The sequence below is a fragment of the Cebidichthys violaceus genome, unplaced genomic scaffold (genome assembly GCF_023349555.1).
Source record: "Cebidichthys violaceus isolate CVI_PGR_0920_01 unplaced genomic scaffold, fCebVio1.0.p SCAF_1, whole genome shotgun sequence".
In the NCBI taxonomy this organism is placed as follows: domain Eukaryota; kingdom Metazoa; phylum Chordata; class Actinopteri; order Perciformes; family Stichaeidae; genus Cebidichthys; species Cebidichthys violaceus.
Window position 1 is genome coordinate 15,401,736 of NW_027176262.1, and position 23,675 is coordinate 15,425,410.

General features: G+C 39.2%; 1 protein-coding gene across 3 annotated transcripts in view; it reads right to left on the minus strand.

The window, feature by feature from the left end:
• The window catches only part of bcas3 (BCAS3 microtubule associated cell migration factor), a 333,801-nt gene that overhangs the window by 303,904 nt on the left and 6,222 nt on the right, over positions 1-23,675 (minus strand). For all 3 annotated transcript variants that reach the window (XM_068712400.1, XM_068712390.1, XM_068712409.1), the window contains exons 6-7: positions 15,798-15,879; positions 11,128-11,200 (exon numbers count right to left, since the gene is read on the minus strand). In XM_068712400.1, the coding sequence (XP_068568501.1) occupies positions 11,128-11,200; positions 15,798-15,879 (155 nt within the window). The remainder of the gene's footprint in view (positions 1-11,127; positions 11,201-15,797; positions 15,880-23,675) is intronic.

Consider the following 23,675-nt stretch of genomic DNA (forward strand, 5'->3'; position numbering starts at 1 on the left):
TATCACAGTATATTATTTTTTCTAAAACGTCGATATTGTTCTGAAGGAGTTGAGCACTGGTATGGAAACTGCATGGCAGCCATCAGTGTACTCCTACTGTATCGGACATATTTCACATAGTAGACAGAAAGGTATTTTAAAAACAACTAAGCAAAACTGTGATAATAAACATACTGCTTGTCGGTGTGTCTTCTGACATAGTGTGCCCAAACCATGTCCCTATAATGGAAGTTGCACCATTTTTTTTTTTTACTAACTCCTCCTCCTCTTTATATGCAGCACTTCCAGCCATTTCTTTGTTTCCAAAGAAAGCAGCATGGGCTCTACCACTCTGGCACTGGCAGACTCGCTCATGTTTTCCAGACTAATCGCTGAGGCAGGCTGCTGATGACAAATTCTGCAACAATTTGTATTACTGTGCTGGTAATAAAGTTTGAAAAAAAGAGAAGTATAGACAGTATAGTCAATATCCACAGATTGGGGCAAATTCATACCGGTGTATTTTCCATGCCTTTTACATCTTCCACAAGGAGGACTGACAACACGTTATATTGGCTGTTTTACGTTGTTACGAAATAAATTAATCTCTTAGCAGCCTGCGTGTCTGGTTTCCCATTTTTGCTCATCTGATCCTTGTTTAATTGGTGTCGGCGTGATATCATAGGTTAGTAGTAGCCTAATAGGCTGTGCACAATCTGGTTGTTTGGGAGACATGGAGTTTACCAGAAAGTTAATCAATCAATTTTAATCATTCGTCCTATACCATGTTCAAAGTCTGGAAGTGTATATTTGCTTAGAGTAATGTGTCAAAACACAAGATATTTGTTGCGTATGATTACTGCTTAATCTGTGGTTAAAGCACTGACACATTTTATTACAATCTTTGAAATTCCTGAAGTGATTCAAAGTGACCGGAATTAATTTTTCTGACTCTGTTTGCTCAAGTTTTGAAGCAGTTGAAGGGGAAACAATCAGGCTTCTGCATACCATGCTCATAGCCAAGGGGTATTGGAAAGGTTTCATCAAAACACCAGGTAATGGAAAGGAATACAATATATGCTCTACAATAACATTGCTGAAGCTTCTTCTTCCAGCTGAGCCTCCCCCTGCATGGTTCTGTACCGATTATGGTGAGGTAAATGGGGTAACTAAACCAGGTCTTTATCCACTGAGACGCACAGAGGAGATTGTGTGGATCAGGTGGGCTCAGCTCATTTGGTCAGTAAATTTGATTAGCTCAAATGATATTGGCAATACTCCTCTGTCTCCAGAAGCTAAAGAGATTCCAGCTTTTATAATTCCTTTTGGTCTATTCTCTGATTCAGTGATGAGTTTTGGGCTGTGGAATGCACCAGTGACCTTTCACCATCTAATGAATATGGTTGTGTTTGGGCTAAATGGCTGTGCTGTGTAACGCGATGACGTAGTGATCTACAGCGTAAGTGGTAAAATTGTTTTCAGCACATCAGGAAGCTGTTTGACCGACTGCATGATGGACACCTGACAGTCAACTTGGTCAAGTGGGAGTTCACACAGGCAACTGTCACCTTCCTCAGTAAAGGAGTGGGCCAAGGGTAGGGGCGGGTACAGGCAAAGATGAGCTCATTTGGGTTTGGTGGACGACTATCACAGTTTTTGTAGGACATTTTCAATTGTGGTAGCTCACTCCGACAGATCTGTTGAAGGCTGGAGCAAAGTACATCAGATTCATGCCAGCAAGCTTTTGAAAACGTTAAAGCTGTCTTGTGTTCAACTCCTGTGCTCTCCTGTAGGGTCTTGCATAGATGGGCCTTTGAGCTGCAGTTGGATGCAAGTGATGTAGGCGCAGGTGTTGTGTTGCTTCCATCTAATGGATATAGTGTTGAACACCCTGTGAGTTTCACTAGGTAAATCTTAACTCTTTTTAGTTGAATTATTTGGAGAAAAAGACTCTTGCCCAGTGATTCCAGTTTTCTAGTGATCTACACAGGTCATAATAGACTAACTTTTCTACACTACTTGTGTTGCCCAACCACAGATTGATATATTGGTTTCTGTTTTTGCAATCGTACTGTTTGGACATTCACCACATTAATGGCGATTGACGATGATGCTTTGTCAAGAATGCCTTGTTCTTGAGATGCTTTCTGTTTCTGTGTAGAGAGACAACCCCCCCCCCCCCCCCCACCTGAACAGTAGGTGTCCCTGGTTATCTTTGCTTGCTGTGTTGCAGGTGCTGAATCATACAGATGCATCCCCCCTGGAATTTCCACTCCCAACCAGCTGCAAGCCAGGGTGTGTCACTAAAAACACCCCCATTCATTAATTTGCAAGGTGACACCATGAGATGGTGCTTCCTTCACAATAAACACACAAAGTACACTGAAGAACCATGTTTCTTTGTTTATGGTTTCCACTGAATGTTCCTCAGACTTACAGTATTTGCTGGAACATCAATAATGTTTGCCTCCCCTCAGATGTCAAGAGCTATTATTTACACATTTTTGAAAGCATAAACCCTGATTTTCAGGGTGATCTCCTTTCAGCCAAGTACCGATCAAAGAACCAGCGGGGTAACGGAACAGATTGGCCTGGACACAATCACAGAGGGAGGGGGAATTCTAGGTGGCTGCATCTGTAAGTGGCATGAGCTACACCTTGGCCTGGTGTGCTCTGCCCTACAAACACCTCCTGGGAGATTGCTGGCAGCCATGTTGATGGCTTGTGGGGTTTTTTGTTCAGTTATTCATATACACTACCACACACCCATACATGCACTCCTTGACTGACTACACGTGATATTGGTTTGCATTGTTTTACGTTTAGTTCCAAATACATTACTTTTCTTAGCAGCCCGCTCGTCTGGTTCCCCATTTTTGTTGCAGCTTTTGAGCCGGGCTGTGACATAAATATGTGTCAGTTCTTGAAAGTTGTTCAGTCTAACAGGGTGATGTAGTATTTGTCAGCAAAACTGAGCCAGTCACCCCAAGATAAATCAATAATTTAAGCATTCTTTTAAATTATATCTACAAATGAAAAAAATAATATTTTAGAGATGGATCATTTCATTCAAACATAAATCTGAGACACTGTAAATCTTGCAACACTAAGTATGGATTAACTTCTGAATAAAATACTTCCGGTCTAACAATGCCATGCTTGTTTATGGCTGTGGCAAGACACTGGCACATCGCTGCCACTGTGGAATTTGCATCTTTGTTCCAAAAATAACAACAATGGGATCTGTGGAAATCAAAATGCACTTGACAGGACCAGTCATGACCCCCAGTGACCACAAGTGTTGCCAAATCCACAACAAAGACTTCATAGTTCCCCAGGATATACACTTTAAATGTTATTGAATCCACAGTTTCAATGATCATGAACATCATAAATATGTTAAAAGAAGAAACGTGACAAAATGGAAGGAAACTTTAAAATGTACAACAAGCCTTTGGGAATGGCAGATGGAAACCCTTTAAGAAATGAAAGTATGAGACGGGATGACGGTGGTGACTTTCATGACATGGAGCACATTACAAAAAAACATGACCATGATATCTGCTCAGAATATCAATCTGTATTAGCAAAAACCCAGGAATAGCACATCCAGTAGTAATCTGCACGGTGAAAGAGGACTCTATTGGTGAAAGAAAAAAGGATCACATCCTCTCAGCATCTGGAGATGTTGTGAGGGAGTAGCTGGTAGGTTGAAAATGTCACTGACAGTTCCCAAAATCTGGAGAACAAAGCACGGTTATTCATCAGTGAACTTTTGCCCAAAAAGTGTGTGCTCTCACACACCCACAAACAGTTAAGTTTCCTCTGTCTTGGCCATACAATTTACATTCATTGAGAGAAAGCAGCCTTAAGTCTCCCAGAATTTTAATACCTGTGGATGCAATTAAAATGAATGAAAATAATAACAACAGCAAGTCAGGAAAGGAAACACAAATCCTTTCCAGAAATGTGAGCAGACATACCAAGGTCTGCAATGGCACCAGCATTCTTTACTAATTCTGAAAGCCTACTGGCACTAGTGCAAAGACTGAAAGGGACGCATGTGTAGCTTTAATGTAGCTTTACTGTCAAGAAAATCACTGGATCCATACATTGTTTGGACTTAACGCATAATCCTTTCCATTGATAAAATTATGTTGAGTGTGCCTGACTGGAAATCCACAAGTACAGGGCTTCAGCACACATGCTTTTTCCCTTCTCTGGTTTTCCTTTAATTTGCAAATCTTGTAATCTAAGCCTAGAGCTGACTGAACCAACTTCTAAACCAGCACCGCTGTAGCGGCCAAGGCTTCAATCTGTTTTTCATTTAAGTGTCAAGACGGCATCCTTTTTGGTGGTTAACAAAAGCTGTTATTTCAAAATGATTATATGCTAAAAATTGTGTGAGGACCTTAGTAAGTTTATGAACAGGCCCAATGGAAAGTACTGCGCCGCACCCGGAAGCCTTTTTCCTTCTCGTCTTTGACCAAAGTGTTATTTACCAAGAACTTCTGTAGGGGGAAGAACCAGGCTGTGCCATTCAGCCAGAGGTCAGGGTTTCTGCTTTTCAACACAGTGCATGTTTTTAGCATTAGTGTCGAGCGACGCCTGGATGATTCGCCAAACCGTCAAAACGCTGCCCTCTCAGTGTCACTGAGGACATAGAAAAAGCAGAAGCAACGGCAACAGCAACGGCGTCAGAGAGACAGGAGCGGCGGCCCCTGGAAAACATCAAGACGTTGGTCTCCATCGAGGCCCGGCTGAAGACAGACTTCCTTATTTCATTTCCCAAGGAGGATATATTGAGTTAAATTTTGGGTTGCTCTGGAAGAGGAGCATAAGTAAATGGGGGAGGGGCAAAGAGGAGTTCACGGACTGGGTATGGAAAGGCGAGTACAAGATGCCTTGTGGTCTGTCACTTTTTAAAATTCACTTTCTTTCACTTAACAAAGACATGACATGCCCAGTCCCAGCCCTGAGAATCCGAGGGACCGACACATCTGTTTAATCTCCTTCCTGTCTGCCTATGGGGTGTCCAGGTACTGCTCGCATGCAAACCATAGCGCCACTAGAAAGCCATGAATCACAGTCACTAAGCCCACATCACTGGCTCAGCTCCAGTCGGGTGCATGTGAAGGGTTCATAACAAGAAGCTGGGTGTCCTTTGATGCCTCTTATTATTAACAGAAAATTACTTTCAGATGTAGGATTTGTACTTGTATAACATTGCAAAGAGTAAAACACTTTCCCCTCCCTTCAGCACTGTTTAAAGACAACATATCATGATTATGGGTCAGTCCAATAGCACGCTGAGTTCGCTTTAGTTTCTTTGCTTCTGGTCTCCTAGCAGTCTGTGAAGTTTGCAGGATAGCTCCTCTGAAACTAATCCGCAGTCACTTCATTAGGTCACTCATACAATTTAATGCAATCCAATAGAACTGATCTGCCACACATTCTACATTCAGGAAGATGTATTTATGTATATTTGTCAAAGAGGTGTTTATTCAACTATATATTTATTACTGGGGTTGTACTTAGTGATTGTGTGCTGGACTTGATTATACGGAAATGTGACAATACTCCTTTCAAAAAGGTATTGTTGTATTTAGTTGTACAAATATTAAATCTGGGCCAAAACATTTAACCTAAATTTATCCAAAGAACTATATCTAATTAAAGCTGCACAAATCAATATTTTTAGATTGACTAAAGAAAGAAAAGAACTGTGGACACTGAAGTTCCCCCTCAGCTCTTTTTTTACCCCACCCCTCACTCTTTTTGTAACTTTAAACTCATTGTTTTGGTTTTACAGCCGGTAGCCTAAACTATTTTGGTGCAGTTTTAAGCCTTTTTCCACACATAGTTACCGGTAAATTACAGGGATAACCTTCCAGGCACCGCTAGTGATTTCCACTATTTACACATGCAGTACATTTAGGACGATTTTTGTCTTGCGCCTTTTCACGTAAATTACGGCAATGCTAGAATAGATGTGACAAGGAACAGTCCAGCAGACGGCAGTATTGCTACACTTGTGGATGTCAACCGCCATAAAACTCAGAAGAAGAAGAAGCGTCTCATTATTTTCAGGAACATCAGGTGGTTATTGTCTGGTGCCAGTATTCTTGTAATGTATCTAATATTTAAGTTTACGAGAAAAGTCAAATCACGATGTAAAGCATTGCTGTAAATACTAAACCAGATATAAATATGTCATCAGTTGAGTCATGTAATTGGTTTGCTTCACATGAAAACGTCTTTTGTCAGACAGTTGTAACCCTTTACGTGCTTGTCTCTGCAATGTTACTGCTTTCATTCATTTCCAGGCATTTTCACTGAAATGTTACTTGGGCTGCGTTCCATGTCGCATATGTTTTCTTTTTACTTTCAGAACGTACTGCAGTTAACCTCAGAAAGTACGTACTGTTGCATGCAGTATGCATTCAATTGGGACATAGTACTTTGTCATAACATTGAACTTTGACCCTGTTGCTCATATATATCATACCTGTGGGTATCCTCTATAGCAGTGATTCTTAACCATGGCCCACGGTTGGGCCGTGAGCGCCACCTAGAGGGCCGCAGAAAACTTTCAGTTTTGCACCTGTGGGCCGTGAGGGTCGCGGGACCGCATAGGTTATCAATTGAAGACACCAGAGATATTACTGTTATCCATGAGACGCTCAGTTACAATATAGCTAATGCATCAGTCAGTTGTTTAAACAAGCTCCAATGATCAGAAGACACTCAGCTAGCCGCTAGCCTGTAGCAAAAGTTATGGTGAAGTATTTAAAATAGTGCTGGGCAAGTTAACGCATTATTATCGCATTAATTAAGTAACGTCGACAATTATTTTATCGCACATTAACGCAGTTTTTTTATTATTATTAAGCGGACATTTTTAACACATGAACCGGGCAGCGAGCGGTGAACATCTGTTTGTGTGTGTGCGTTTGTGTGGCGTCTCTTCCTGCCGCTCCCCCCGGGTGACACGTCTCGTTACAGGATCAAACGTGACAATATCAAAATAAATATTGTTGTGTTTTTAAATAAACATATAAGCATGTGAGAACAAATTGCTCTTGACTGCAACTCTTTATTAGCATAACTTCACATGCACGTTACTGCCCCGGTACAGACTCCCCGCACAGCACATTCCATGCTTCACCTACATTCCCCTGGGTCCTAAGTCCCACCATGTACAGCTTCTTATCGCTCTATGTACCAACTACATTTATAACAAATACCACACATAGTACACGGTACTCAGCGTTGCATATGTGTCTGACCAAAAAAAGCAAAAAATAAATGATTCATTTAAATTATTGTTTTTGATTTTTTAAAGTTGTTTTGTTTGGAATATGTATAATAAGCATATCATTTAGTTATCCTACTGAGAATTTAACAAACATAAAAAAACATGACGTAGATAGGTTGGCAGTTTTCAAGGTGTATATTTCAAATTGCATCTATTACACACATGAAAATAAAGTTGTGAACACTGGCTGAATATCTATTATCAGAATCATTATAACTGTATTTGAACTGCTACTGTGTAAAGGGAATACTGCTGTTAAAAAGATTCTGATTTGTTTAAAGTGTGCAAACCAAATGTTATTGCACTTTTGTTCCTTTAGCAGTACTTTTAAAATAAAAGTGCACAATACACACTACTTTTGAATTCATTATTGAACATTGCGCATAACAATGCGATTTATCGCAGAAAATCATGCGATTACAAATGTTAATCGTTGCCCAGCACTAATTTAAAACAAAAAAAATTAAGACAAAAGTGGTGCCAAACCCCCCAAAAGTCTAAATTTACAATCCTGACTTCATTAAGTATGGCTTTGTGAACAGAGGTAACGGGGCAGAGCCGAGAGCCCAGTGTGTGGACTGTTGTGACTGTTGTTATTGTTCATTTGTCACCGATATGAAGAACAACTTCTGGTTCTGCCATGCAAAAATGAAGACTGCTGAAGCATGTAATTCGCAGATTATAAGGCTATATTTTCAGTTGCACTTTATTTAAATTCTATTTACAGTTTATTTAATTTGAAACTTATTATTTTGAATGTATATATTTTATTACCACATATGATTTATTTATCAAATTTCCATTTTTTTCTCAGTTTTTTTGAGAGTCCCTCCTTTTTTCTGTAGTAAAACCTAATTATTAGTTAGTTTTGTGATAATAAGCCTGACTTGAGCCTTTAAATTTGTTCTTGTATTACCTTGATTTGTCCTATGAATTGTTAGCCTGTTGGGCGTCTTGTTGTATATGCAGGTTTACATACACATGATAAATAAATGTGATGATCACATTGTATCATGTCATTTACTGTATTTGACAAGGTTTTTGCTTGTTAAACTGTAAGTGAATTTGATTTAGTTATTGAATACAAATCAAACCTAGAGTGCGATCAATTAGTTAAACCAATGCAGTGTTCATATTTGAATGGGCCCCGGGCCACTTTGTATTTGAAAAGTTGGGCCCCGAGGTGAAAAAGGTTAAGAACCCCTGCTCAGGAGGACTGTGGGTGAGAATAGCCAGAAGGGCATGCTGGTGTCATACTGCAAAATATGACAGCATGCAGTAGGACATCCTGGTACTTTTGGCATACTGCTTTTGACATACTTTGTATTGGGACTTTTTTTGGAATACTAAATAGTGTAGTAGTATGGGTATTGATACACACCTTAGATTTTGAGGTATGAATATCAATTCTTGCTCCCATTCACACATGACTTGATGCATGAAATGCGGTATTTAGCAGCTAAAATGGCAGATATGTTTCCCAAGGGTTGGTGGAAAACAAAATAGTTTAAATGTAGAGAGATTATTGGACTTCCATTTTTCAAGTGGACACAAACATGACTCTCAATAAAAGCTTGTGCTGCTCTATGTCTGCCAGATGTGTAAATAGGAAACTCATACTTTATGAAGTGACAACATGACAATGCTGTTGGTTCCCAAAAAATAACAGCTTTAAGCTTTTTAAGCTTTGGAATTAACAGCAATGTCAACCATAACTAAAGACTTCCCAAGCCTAAAGATTGATATCTTGGCATATCTTAAAAGGTGGGTATTAGCTCAAATAAATCTGATCAAATTCCGATCCTTTCTACACTGTAATGTGCGTTCTCTCCTTTACCTGCTTGTGTTGAAGCACTGCTCTCCTTTACGAGAACTGGGCTCTACAGATTGCACATTTCACTGCATATCCTAATCAAGAGTGTGTAACGTTTCAACAATAGCAAATCTGTCTCTCTTATTACTAGCGAAGAGCAGTGTCCAAAAAAAAGCTGGTAGCAGCTTCCGGTTTTTCTCATTGCTTTCACCGTTTCACAAACGTCACTAGCAACAGATCATATAGGCTGTATTAATTAGCATTGATCTGTGAGTAACGTGATGGCAGTCCAAAATGAAACTTTGCTGTTCTCAGCAAAAAAAAATGTTTGTGAGGGGGAAAAAAACACTAGCTGATCACATATCATCCATTTGAGAAGACAGAGAAGGAGGCCCGGCTACCGCTCAATGAATTCACCGTTTGCCGTCTTGGCTCCACGATGGTGGAACGAGCCTCCCATGAGGTCAGCAGAAACTTCACACAGCTTCTTTTGCAGATTGACAATATGTATATATGTATATATGTTCAGACCAAGACTGGGCAATGTGGAGAAAATCAAATATCACAATATTTTTGATCAAATACCTCAATATTGGCACTTATGCGATATTACAATATCCAAAATTGAAGATGATATCTATTCTCATATGGACTCGGATTTATATAGCACCTTTCTAGTCTTTCGACCACTCAAAGCTCTGTACACTACATGCCATCATTCACGCACACATTCACATACTGATGGCAGGAGCTACCATGCAAGGTGCCAACCTGACCATCAGGGTCTAATTGCTCATTCAAACACCGATAGCAAAGCCCTCGTGGAGCATTTTGGGGTTGAATATTTTGCTTAAGGACACTTCGGCAGGCAGACTGGAGGAGTAGTAATGTAGAGATTGAACAGTCAATCTCTAAGCTGCCCAATACTGACAATGTATTGATACAATATTGATACATTGTTCAGCCCTAGTTCAGACTGCACCTTGATGTCTCTAAATCTAGTACTTGATTTAGTTCAGCGTGTTTGATGAAGATTACATGCATGACTCATGTGATTTTTGGGGTTGTACTCGCATGTTTAAATGCACTTTTTGTATGTTGCTTTGGATAAAAGCAGCAGCCAAATAAATGTAATGTAGTGAACCAGCACATTAAGTATTTGGATCAAGATGCTTGTGAAAAATAAGGTGGGTCAGATATAGCATACGACATTTCAAGCTTTTCAATGCTGTCGCACTCACTTAATCAACATTTAGGTTAATATAAGTAGTGGATTGGACTCTGAATCAGCAGATCCCAAATATTTCCGTACTAAGAATGGGATCATAGCAACAAAAAAAAAAAAAAAAACTTGATGGGAACATGGGAACATCCCTACCTTTTGCAAGAGCTTAGCTAGGACAGACTTAAGTAAAGTCAATCAACGCCTTCCTCCACTACTCACTCAAACCATTGTTTACCACTTGATTATTTAGTGGAACACAGCCTTCTCGTCAGCTATTTTGTGCTGGGGGAGGACTTGATTTTGGCCTAACCAGCCACTGTTTTTAGCTGCTCTTATAGGCACTTAACTAAAAATGACACTTTCTGTCACAACTGGAAACTCACATTCTTCAACACACATTACCTAAAGTGTCCCTCGTGGTTTCATTCAAGTCCTCTTTGGTTTTTAAAATCATATGCAAGAAATAAGTCATATAACCCAAGGCATTATTATCTTAATTGCTACATATATTGGGAAAATCCTGGTGTTGTTTTTATTGTTTATAACTGTGCCAAAATTAACTTAACTTGGCCAAAATTACAATAAAGAAGCATAGTAGTGGCCTTAAACTATTCAAGAGGTCCATTCCAGCCGAATATAACTGCAGGAATAGAAACTCAAATCTGTCTGATTGTGCGCTAATCTGCCTGCAATCTGACTGCAATTGCTGTAATATTGGTGTATAGTTAAAAACATATAAGATCCTGTTGGTAAAGGTGGTGATGTCAGCTTTATTATGATGCATGAACTCACCCAGAAGACCCTGTGCTCTTGCACACCCCCAGCAGAGGCCTCTTGTCAGAAAAAGTGTCCGTCTTCAGAGGACCTGAGGAGGAAGAGGAGTCATAGAAAGAGGGATGAGGAGCAGAATAATCTGCACACAACAAAGAAGGACATTCTTTCAATGAACATGTGAGGCCTCTCGTGGTGCCCACCCTCATTCAACAGGCAGCCTATTACCATGACAGGAAACATGCAGATTACATTACTACTGTTGCCCTCTAATTCAATTATGGTCACAAAACATTTTAGATTTTTTTTTTTTCTTCCCTAAATCAGGTCATATTTTGCAAGTTACTATCCTCACCAGGCAATGTAATACATGTAATGTAAGGACTGGTGTTGTTCCCTTTTCTGATCCTCCACTATGTGAGGTTTTCAAAGGAAACTTTCTCCAGAAAAGGTCAGGAAAAAAAATTATTTAAAAAAATGACAGAACTGAAATTAGATGGAGAAATCTCCTGAATGTTGCAAAAGGGAGTGAGATTTTTTTTTTATCTCCTTGTTTGTTTTGGGGTTTTCAGGGTGGAATTACAGCATGGTAAAAAGCCAGCAGGCATATTTAAAAAAAGAAATGAAGAGAAAACATGTTGCATTAAGTGGACTGATCCCGTGTTTTCCATGATTGTCTCATTCTTGAAGACGGACGGAGGATCAGGGGACTGAGGGGATAGGGGCGCTTAGATTGAAGATGTTACCCTTTAGAGGACTGTAATTTGAGGCTTGACAGTAATCAGCCTGAGTTCCTGTGGTATGGCGTGAGAGCCAATGTGCCTTCCCTCCCAGCCTTTAACACTCCAGACAGAGTCCTTTCTTCTTTCATGTCTTTGTCATCACACATCATCCCAGTCAAAAAAAATGAGCCGTAGCAGAAGTATAAGTTTCGCAAACTTAGTGAAATGCCACATTTACTAAAATAAACTTTCTGGGAAAAATGCAACATTTGATGAAAAAAGAGACTTTGATTTGATAACTACTGTAATGGACAGTAATTGAAGCAAGTACTGCTGACCTTCATACAGATGTTTGCATGTTTCAATGTTACATAAGGGAAAGTTGTATGTTGATATAATACTATAACATGGACATTAAAGCCAATTTGCTTGTTCTTAAACTTCATAGAAATACAGCATCCCAAGTGTACTTCTATCGTGAAGACATACAAACTGACCTACACTGAAAAAGAATACAAAGGTATATGTACCTACAGTACATATACATACATATACATGTGTACATGTGTATATATATATGTGTAAGTAAATATATATATATATATATATATATATATATATATATATATATATATATATATATATATATATATATATATATATGTGTAAGTAAATATATATATATATATATATATATATATATATATATATATATATATGATATGTATATTCACATTTCCTCAATGCTCATTTGTTATCAATCAAGGAAATAGTGTTGCCTCATTTTCCAAGACATCGTATGATCACAGGTTGTAAACTCCAGAGAGGATGTGGTTAAATGCATTTACTCCCTTTGGAAAACCACTACTCTCTATTCTAGGAAAAAAGAACCTTGCCTTATTATAATCAACACCTATTTTCGGGTCTTTCAAAGTCCGCCCACCCACGGCCTCGCATCCCAGACAATTGGCCTTTTAATGGCTCACCACAGTGCAACACTGTTTGCGCCCTAGCAGATTGCAATCACTGTCCTTCCCTCCAGTAGTACAATTCATATTTATTTTCTGCTGAGAGAATTGCTCCCCTCATGCTCGTGTTGGGGATATCTGCTGCTTCTTATTACTGTGGTTTGCTTTCATCCACTTCCAGCGCTCTTCAAATGCAGCCATTGTGTGTTGTTGAAATCTGCCAAAAGACCGGAACACGGACAGAGAACAAAAAGGCGTTTTTCTCAGCGAAAAAAAAAGAAAATGGAACAAACCAGAGAGGCTGTATAGCAGCTTCCTCAGCACTGACTGACACCTGCAGCGATACAACGTTAACTTCATGTTTGGAGAGGATCTAATCAGTTGAAGCACCAAACCATTTACACCATAGCTTTGAGGATTACAACACTGGTATTCATACTGCATTCAACTTTCCAGTGTCTGACATTTGTTTCTCATCAGTGTGACTATTTCACTATTTGTGACATAATAAATTAAAGTAATGTGATAATAAAAACAGGATTAAGATCTGCAGTTATAGAAGCAGACATGTTATATTACTTCACAACATTTGGTGTGCATTGTTTCTTTAAAAATAGGCTGAAAACACTGTTCTTATTTTTTTCAAAGAATTTGGGGATGTTTACTGAATTACAACGAAATAACTGCAACTGATGTAAAACTTTTATCTGGGACAATACATTTTGCACTGTTATTTGAATTTGTGCCATGGGGATGCAATGATGATAAGCTAATCATGATGACAAGTTACAACCAGTGACAGTCGAGAACAAAATCTGTTTCAACATTATTCTTTTCAGTTGGAGAATTACAAGATGCCACAAAAACCAAGTCAATTTTTGTTGTTTAAAATTAAAAAAAGTAGGGAATAAAACAGAATTACAGTGATTTATCATATGGGTAATGTTAGTCCTTCAACCTCAGAAAATCAGGGCTGTACCAAATGAAACATTGTAGTTCTTGTCATTATGGTTGTGATACATGTAAAGGATGGTGCTGTTAGATTGCTGTTAGACTGCCTGGTAAATACAGGTACGTGCCTCCCTTTGTGTGCAGCGCGAGGTAGACAGGCAGGTAGTCCAATTATGTCATTCAGAAGGGGCTTATTACACACAAAAAATATGTTTTTTTATCTTTTTAAGATTTTTTAATTTAATAATTTCCCCCCTGCAACAAAAGTAAAAGGAAGATCTAAGAGATGTCAATCAAAAGCAGTCTCCACACACCTCCACCTGTCTGATTGCAACACATACCTTTTAAACAATTGCTACTTTTGTGTGCGGTGTTTGGTCAGTCCATAAAATGAACATCCCCTACATTAGCTCTGCTACTTAGCTACCATTAATAGCTGTGCCAGCCATGTACATTCATCACAACTAGCTATGTGCAAAGCACCTTTCGGTCTCTTGAACGGAGTTTTAAAAATGCAAGCTGTTCTATAATATTAATTTCATTTTTTGTATTATGTTGTATGTTATTTGCCATATGAAAACAGGGGTTTAGGTTAAAGAAACACACAATGTTTTAGTTCACTTTTGAAGATACTTTTAAGCCCCAGCTGCCACTCTGTATTTCTTAAATGATGAAACCATTTAATTTCCTATTTTACCAGAATGACTTTACTATTGATGCAACATGTTGTCTGGCAGCATTACATTATTGTTTATTGATGGAACAATTGCTATTTCTAAACCGTTCCCTGCAGAACTGTTAAAGTCTGCTGCAAAATGGCAGCTACAAAAAAATAACTTACTGTTTTAAGACAGACGATCATCTAAAGATTTGATTCATGTTTAGTGTTTTGGGAATCTAAACAGGCATTAGACTGCACCAGATGAAGTATGAGGAAAAATAATTCTCGGAAAAGACGTGTAATAGGTTACAATTAACAAATGTTAAAATAGCATCCACAACATGTGTTTACCTGAACAAAATATTAAAGAATCTTAAAGAGATTGGTAAGTGAACAGTGAGGTCTCAGTGAGAGGTTTCTAGCAGAGCTTTGGCAGTAAGAAAGCACTGACTTCAGAGGCTTGCCACCACTGACAGAGCAGGCTAACACTGATCGTAGATTGACTTAGGATGAGGCAGCATGGAGCACTCTTTAATTGTAATGATATAGCACCACTTGAAATACCCACAACCCAAAACTGCAGTAGGATGTGCCATACAAAATGTAATTTCAAGATTCCACCTTGAATGACAAAATCAGGTTAGCCAAAGTCTGCTGTCTTGGCTAGGACTCCCTTAGAAAAGAGATTTTAAATCTCTAAGGGACTATTCTGGATAAATAGAAGTTAAGTAAAAAAATAGTTTAAACAATTTCCAGGACATATTTTTGACATTTATCCTGAAAAGAGACTTCTGAGAGAATGTGTTTAAAAGTACATACTGTTACTTCTGCCATATCCCTTCTACGTTTGAGGATTAGAAAGATAAATTTAGTGCTCAAAAATAAAGCTAGGGAGCAAATGGGTGGCAGTTCATACGGTGAGAAAGGTGAAAACAGCTGAGCTGCCTGGTTCAAGGTATAGTTCTTCATATGCTACCTTGGAGCAGCATAGTTGCAAAACAGATTTGTTTTCTGTAAAAAGTAAACAAGCTACAATGCAAAAATGTATGCGTTTTAGAGGTGCTGGTAGGCAGGTTGGGGTTTTTTCCTCCGACAGAGACAGGCTAGGGGTTTCCCTGTTTCTAGTCTTTACTGTACAGAGACCTAAAATGTATTTCAACTGACAAGGGTTTTATTATGATGTATAAAAAAAAATGACTTCAACCAGTTAAAATACCACAACAAAGACAAACCTGAGCCTCAAGAGAAGTCGACGACATCACCAATTTAAAACAATGTGCAGATACACTGAGCAGAGCCTCATGCAAAGCTAGAATATGTAGTGTGTGCTTTGATCACTGAGTTTGTCGTTTCATATTTAGGCACGGTTAAGGTACTGAAGATACTCACTGATATGAGGAGCTGGCAGAATGCGAGCAGCTCGCACAGGACCATGGCGCACTGAGAACAGCTCTTGGGCTTCCCCTGCCAACTGAAAGAAAGGATCAGAATTAAAGACCAACAGTTAAAGTTGAGTTTAAACCACATATTCAGGCTTTATGCAATCCACAGATGTTGTCTACCTTTGGCCATATGTGTCATTCACTGGTGTCACTTTTTTTAAAAAGGCACCATTTCCTGTCTCTTGCTGTCTGATGTAAAGTGTGTGTTTGGAAAAAAACGTAGGACAAATATGCCTTCTTTTGTACTCAGCAAAATAAAGTATGACATGACCATGAAGGATATAAGCCTATGGAGATGTCTGCAGAAAAACCCAAGCCCAAGGACAAACATGTATTTGTTCACACTGTAAGAAAAGTAATCTATTCCAGCTGTGTGACGCTGATTGTTCATAGAAAGAGACAGAGGGAGAAGTTTCAGCCAAAGCACAAAGTAAAATCTAGTGAGCACAAAATGAAAGGTTCAGTGGCATCGCAATGCCAACAAGCTGCCGACACTTCCTGTGACGGAGACAACGTGTAAGGGTGGGAGATAACGGAGCATCCGAATATGTTTCTGTCCCAATTTGACTGGAAGCATAAGAAACACTCTAGACAGTGTTTACGATCTCCCAACATTACCTTCTGTTTTTGATTGTATGGTCATAAAATGGAAATATTTCGCCTTTACTCTTCTCAGACTAAATGTTAGGTGATGCCCGTCATGTTCAACAGGTCTCTGTGTGATTTTCTCTATTTACCAAAATACCTTTTGACCACTCCATGAACTTTTTTTTGTCAAAGTAACAAGTCAAGAACATTTGGGCATGTCTATTATAGTGGGGCCATGCTCTTTATAGCTTACACAGGGGGAATGTATGGGTGTTAGCAACCACAAGGGAGTTTACATTCTACAATTGAAAGCTTGCACATGGTGGGTATTGTATGAGTAGGTTCCAGTATGTTTAGACTAAATGTTTAAAGGTTCACTATATGATACTCTGAGCATTAATATAGCATCAAACAACTACATGCTATATAAAGATATAGTAAAGTCTACCTGAGCAGATAATGAAGTCCCTCTCCCTGTGTGTGTGTGTTGTTAGAAGAGCTTCTCTGTGCTTTGTACACATAGCCGTGCGTGCGTGCCTTTTAGCGCATGTTACTGTCCTGACCGACAACACAGCTGTTCAGTTCAGAGCCCGCCCTCCAGTTCCCTCTCAGGTAAACATGGCAGCTCTGTCAGAACAGTTGGTATTGTTGTACACTGCTAGCGCTGTTAGCACCATTAGCTGCTAGCACCATTAGCTGCTAGCACCTTTTCTTAGTCCCAGAAAATAATAGAAATAAAGTTTTATGCATTCCCCCCAATAAGTAAAGATTACAGAAAGCATACTTGCACACACAGTTAACTGAATAGATACATTATTTGAAAAAGTAATCCGATGATTAGAGCACTTTAGAGACATCCTTTGGTGTTGAAGGTTTTGTTGAGGGTATTTATGACCTTAGTCAAAAGTCTAAAATGCATTACTGTTTAATTGTGTCAGCAGTAGATGAACTTTACTGTCATAAAACATCTAGCTAAATTGTTTTGATCAAAACATATCGAATCAAAAAATACATAAACAAGACAAACACACAGTACATAACAGTTTCCAATGTGCAATGCTACACACAGATTCTAAGCATATAATCCGACTGAAATGCCATTTCATTTTCACTTCTTCATCACTCTGACATCTATACGAGTACCCAAAAGTATTGAAGCTGTATATCCACACCTATCAGCATGTAGCCAATTATTTAAGTCTTATTATTAAAAACACCATCCCACGTTAAGATAAGCAGAGGAATGAAAAACACATCAGCAGTAACTGTTTTTTTGCTGAAACTTACGTCCAACAACCCACTTCACCGATCAAACAAGTGCATTCCTGGCTTGAAATTACATTTTGGGGAAAAACACTAAAGGTTGGCATATTAAAGAGGATTTTAAAGTGTACTGCATGTCTGCTTTTTATTACAGAGGAAATACAGCCACAGTGTAAAGCATTTAAATGGATGTGTGGTTGTGTCTGCCCCGTCCGGTTTAAGCTTCATGTGTTCATATGTGACCACAGTATATTAGGTCAATGGCCTGAGAGGCAGCGTGTGTAATCGCACATTGTTCTGAGCGCAGAATGCCCCACTTTTATTATTTTTTTATGCGTTAAATTACAGTGGAACCTGCATTATCACTTTACTAGTGCTTTAATCTGGTTGTTTGACGTCTTTAAACCCATCTGAGGGGATGATCGCTCTTTTGTGCAATTAGTAGCTTTTTCAAAGTGGCGGATTTGGAGCTGTGTTTTTATTCAAAGTGCTTGAGGCCCAGCGGTGGTAGATTAACACTGGAGACACGAGCAGGTTATACGAGCACTGATAGCAGGAATAAAAGGAGGTTGGCAGCAGGGTAGGATTCCTACACAGGCAAATGGACCTGCGAGGGGGAATAATGGAATTTGCTGGATTAAAATGAGAAGAGGGGCGGGCCGGAGGTTAATGCGCCGGGTTATTGTGCATTACCCCGCCGCTCATCCTCGCCTTACATGGCTCTGTGTGACATCCGCTGCCATCAACAACATTCCCACCATTACATTAGCGGCCCGTCGTACGCAATATGCCAAATTGCTTTTTCAAAGTTGTTTTCCCTGAGCACAGTTATTCATTATATTCATTTCATTTGTGGCTTGGCTATTTCTTTGTGGAATCACAGTGTCTGCTATTCTGTTTTAATCTCTCAAATGTAATACCATAAGCTGTGAACAGATATCTGGGGCATATTCACAAGTGAGTCCGCTTACTAACACAGTGCTGGCCATATTGGAGGTTTGGAGGGAGCAGGTGCTTCTGGGATCGGACAGTAACAGGTGCTTGTGCATGGGCTTCCATAACAATGATAAAAGCACACACGCCTAGAGTGATGCAGCACTACTTATGATGTTGAGAAAACTACATTAGATTTGTACTTGTGTATGTGTATATATATATATATATATATATATATATATATATATATATATATATATATATATATGCCTATTACAGTCTGTTCATTCATGTAAGGTATGCATGTATATATTTAAGTATTCAGCTGTGCTTTTCAAAAGGGTTGTGGGATTGGTCAATTGTTGTAATTAAATTTTCATGGACATGAAACTTTCACTCCACCCCTCTTGAGACCCCTTTTAGTCATTTTTAGGGGGGACAGGAGGAGACAGCAGTTCAACAGTATATCAGTCTTCTGATAGATGGGAACCTGGAGATTCATTAGAGATGCAGCTCAGCACTGTGTGTGAAGTTGTTCTAGTCCCAAGTCAATTCAAATATAATGAATTCATCAACTAATTAATTTGAATAAATTGTAAAAGTGTATGTGAACAAAGAAAATAATAATTATTATTATTTAAGTACAGAGGTGTATAATGGCCACGACCATGTCTCAGAAGTTTTTACAGCTTTTACAGTTTTTACATCCAAATTCAGCCTAACTTCGGACTGGTATTTAGCTTCGTTCCCGACAGGCTATGACATGGTTGGTTCTATTGGATTACAGCCTCTAAAAGACAGTACAGTCGGCCGTGGACGCCGGCGTAATAGATACTTCCTAGCTGTTTTAAGATTTTGGAGGGCCTGGATTGCCTTCCTGATAATTCTGTTAACCCCACATGTTCTGAGATCTCCACTCTGCATGGAACTAACAGAAGACGTAAGGCAAGTTTTAGGAAAGAAACAAAGTTGGGTGTCAACACTCTAGGGAAGTACTAGTTGTCAGTTATTTCCATTTACTGCACTCAAAATCACAGAACTAACCAGTAAACAATAAAGCATTATTTATCACCCAAAATATCATCATGAAGTCAAAATGAAAAATGCAACATTTCTACAACAACTCATTATAACTAGAAGACAAACACCTTAACTTCCCCATTGTTGACAAATGAAAATGTTGTGTGCACCAACAATGGAGTTTAATAGCAAACACTGCAGTAATAGACTTTCAAGTAAATGTTCCTCAGAATCAAAGAACAGCATCGGCTTAATAAAAGCACAAAAGTGTATTCATGTTCTACAATCCTTGATGGAGATAAAGATACCAACTCAGCACACATCCTGTCCCATCTTCAAACTACATTAAAATGTCTGAAGGAAACCGTCATGGACTTTGTTTGGGAGGGGACAGAAAACCCTACAAATGCATTGCTCACATGCAACTTGCACTTTGGGTGTCTGTATTACATTATCCTTCATCTCTTAAGTCACATGGTCACATCTCAACAAGTCGAGGACAGGATCATGGTCTTTCTTGTAATACAGCTCCAGGTCTTCAGCACATCCACTGAAGCACACCTCTTTCTTCCAAGCAGGTAATTTCATCTCAACACACACGCAGACAGACAACTCGTCCACCACAGTCTGCCTCTTATCAGGCTGCGGTGGATGACACCTCTCCAGTGTGAGGCGACAGTAATCTACATCTCCTAAACAGCTCTGTCAGCATCCATACAACCAGTCAGGAGTCCCCATCACACGAGTGTGTGAAAGTGTGTGTGTGTGTGTGTGTACACGTGTATGTTCGTACTCTGCCAGGCCATTACAGAGGGTGTTGGCTTAGCGACTGTCACAAACACTTCACAACCACTCAAGAGCCAGAGACCGAGGCACCTTCAGTGCTTACTTAAAACCCTGTGAAAAAACACGACCCAGAAACATCCCATAAACTTTCAAAACTGAGAGAAAAACAACGAGGAAGGACAGCAAGTTTTAACAAGCAGTGCGGGGCCGTGTGGATCAGGATTAGTGTTCAAATGAAAGTGAAAGGCAGAGGAGCCTCACCAGCTTACATTTGTACTGGGCTGAAACAGCTGTTCCACCATAAGAGCTGCAGCAGAGAAGCTGCTAGCAGCACAGGAGTGACCACATCACAGCGGCCAATGTGTGTGTTCACGGGTAAAGTAAGAGTGTGTCCTCTTACCCGTGGCCTGTGGATGTTTATAAAGAGACTGATTAAGGACTTTGGTGTGTTTAGATCTCACAGGATGTATGTGAAGTTTGCATGTTTCAGTGACAGCCAGTACATGAAAGGCGATACTCGGTGAGCGAGGCCGACGCAGCACTGAGGGTCATTTGTTAAGTCGCCGAGCGGACAATCCTCTAATGATTTTCCAAGACCAACTTTAAAGAAGTTATGTTTGCTGAATGAGGTATCTGGACCATTCTGCTTGGGAAGAGTTTGGCCCAGTGAATATGTTCAAACAGAGAAATGTATTTCTACATGCAGCTCGCAAAGACAAAAAGTAACCAAAGACAACCCTTGTGTTCAGCAGTTTGCAGTATGTATGGCTTCCTGATATGTATTCAATAAATGATCCAATGTCTGTGGTTCGCATGACCTGTAAATATCAGAGGTCATATTAACCAGTGTCATTACATAATCAAAAGGCCTCCATCCAGTGGCCATATTGCACATTACATCAGGAGTGTGCTGGAACTCGTTAAGTCTGCTGACAACGCCGCCGTCATCGGCCTGTTGAGCGGTGGCACTGGGGCGGCCTGCAGAGGGGAAGACAAGCTCAGCAAAACTAAAGAGCTGATTGTGGACGACGTGAAGAGACAGAGAGAAGAGCTCAACAGAGACCGGTGAACACTGCTCAGCACATCACCAGCACGGAGCTGCCCTTCATGGAGGACCAGTACACCAGCAGTGCAGTCAGAAGGCCAACTATATTTTACACACATGTATATCCATTTTATCTGGTCTATATTACAGTTCAGCACTACTGCACATCAGTCTATCACAGTATTACATTTTATTAAATATATATAAATATAAAATATAATATACACACACATATATATATATATATATATATATATATGTGTGTGTATATTATATTTTATTCCTATATCTTAACTTCTGCACTATTTAATGTTTATGACTTATGTCTAGGATTCTCATTTTTTACTGAAGTGATTTTCTTTTTATACATTTTAGTCATACTTTTGTGGTTTTACATTGAAGTTCAATTTGTCATGACTATCTATACTTTTTGTCTACATGTATTGATTGTAATCGTTTGGAATAATACACACATCTGATATTAATATTCATGTATGTGTGTAAATCTGTATGTGTATAGAGGCATACAGTAACCCAGTTGATCAATAGTTTGTGAATATTGCTCCCGTAGCTGTGCCTACGGTGTATGAATGCGATAGATTCTGAATTGTAAGTCACTTTGGATAAAAGCGTCTGCTAAATGACTGTAATGTAATGAATACATTTGTTGAGTTGATGCACTCCCATTTAACGTTGATAAGTGTAGCCACCACTTGGTGCCCCTGCTAGTACTGAATTGATCCACACTTCATGGTGACTGAAGAAAGAAGGAAAATAAATGAAGAGAGCCTTCTGATAAACCTGGGTGAACTCGTATCCATCTTTTGTCATTTCCATTCAGCTGAACTCTAACGGTGACTTTCTGATCGGCTGCTGTCATTGATAGACGGAAAATATCAACCACTTCCCACAACACAACTCATGTTCATTCTGTGTATTTACCCTGCACTTTTGTTTCCTGACCAACCTTTATTCAGAAACTAGTAGTGACGTTCAGCAGGATCTCAGGACTTGTTATGGTCGTTACAGCCCCGAGTAGAAGGCAAGCGCTACCGTTTGAACCACATACTGCCTATAACATGGTCAACAGCGCCACCTAGTGGACAACGACTGCACTGTGATGTATGTCAACAGTGAGAAGGCAGCGCATTTTGATATGTTCAACTATACTAAATATAGATAACAATACATCCATTTAATTTGCTATTGTTCCACAATATTTGTTATTGTTCTATTTTATTTGTGCTTTACATTTTTATATTAAATACATGTTCATCTCTTTCAATGGTTTTAAAATTTTCATATTTATATCCTTTATTTAACTGGAGCATTAGTCTCAAATGATTTGACCATCAACGTTTGTTCTGTTTGATGTTGGTTTGATTGATTCAAGAGAAATTGACATTAGCTCCCTGAGCACTATCATTCATTAGCACTCTCAAATAACCAAATGACTACACACCAATGCCTCTCTGTAAAATGTCAGTTCAGTAATACTCTTATGTGTAAAATTAGTGACATGGTTATCATTTATACTAAAAACATTTAGTATAAAATACAGAAGGTGTTTATGAATCTGAAACCTCACAGTCAATGCTATGGAGTTGAACTTTTAGTCAGTCGGTTGGTCTGCCTGATAAACGTCACCACACAGAGACACAACAGCTGCCTTTCTTGATGTTTTGTCGTACGCCTCTTGCTTGGGCAGAGGACGTGTCCTGGCCAGGATCAGCAAATTATTTGACTAGAGTTTGACCTTTGACCCCAAAGAGCGCCTGATGGTGACGTCATCCAATCACACAATCAATTGTAAGGACTGTCCATTGACGCGATAAGTAAAACAGTTATTTTCAACACTTTTAGTCGGTCGGTTTGGAAAAACTGATTGATGACGCACAGAAAAAAATATGCTTCACTGGCCATAATCTTAGTTTTAACATAGCTTTTGATGGAAGCACAATGTAAACAACTTCTTGACCTATACCTTCTGGTTGTGTCATAGTGACCAGAAAAAAACTCTGAGTTAGTTAACTCTGAGAAAAGGAGGAAACTTAAACTCTGGGTCAGTAACCATGGTAACTGACTTAGAGTTTAAGTTAGGTTAACGCTGAATACAACTTTATTGTTTTAACTTATTGACACTTTTCCCCCGCTCTGACTCAAACTCTTTTTTAAAAGACAAATGTG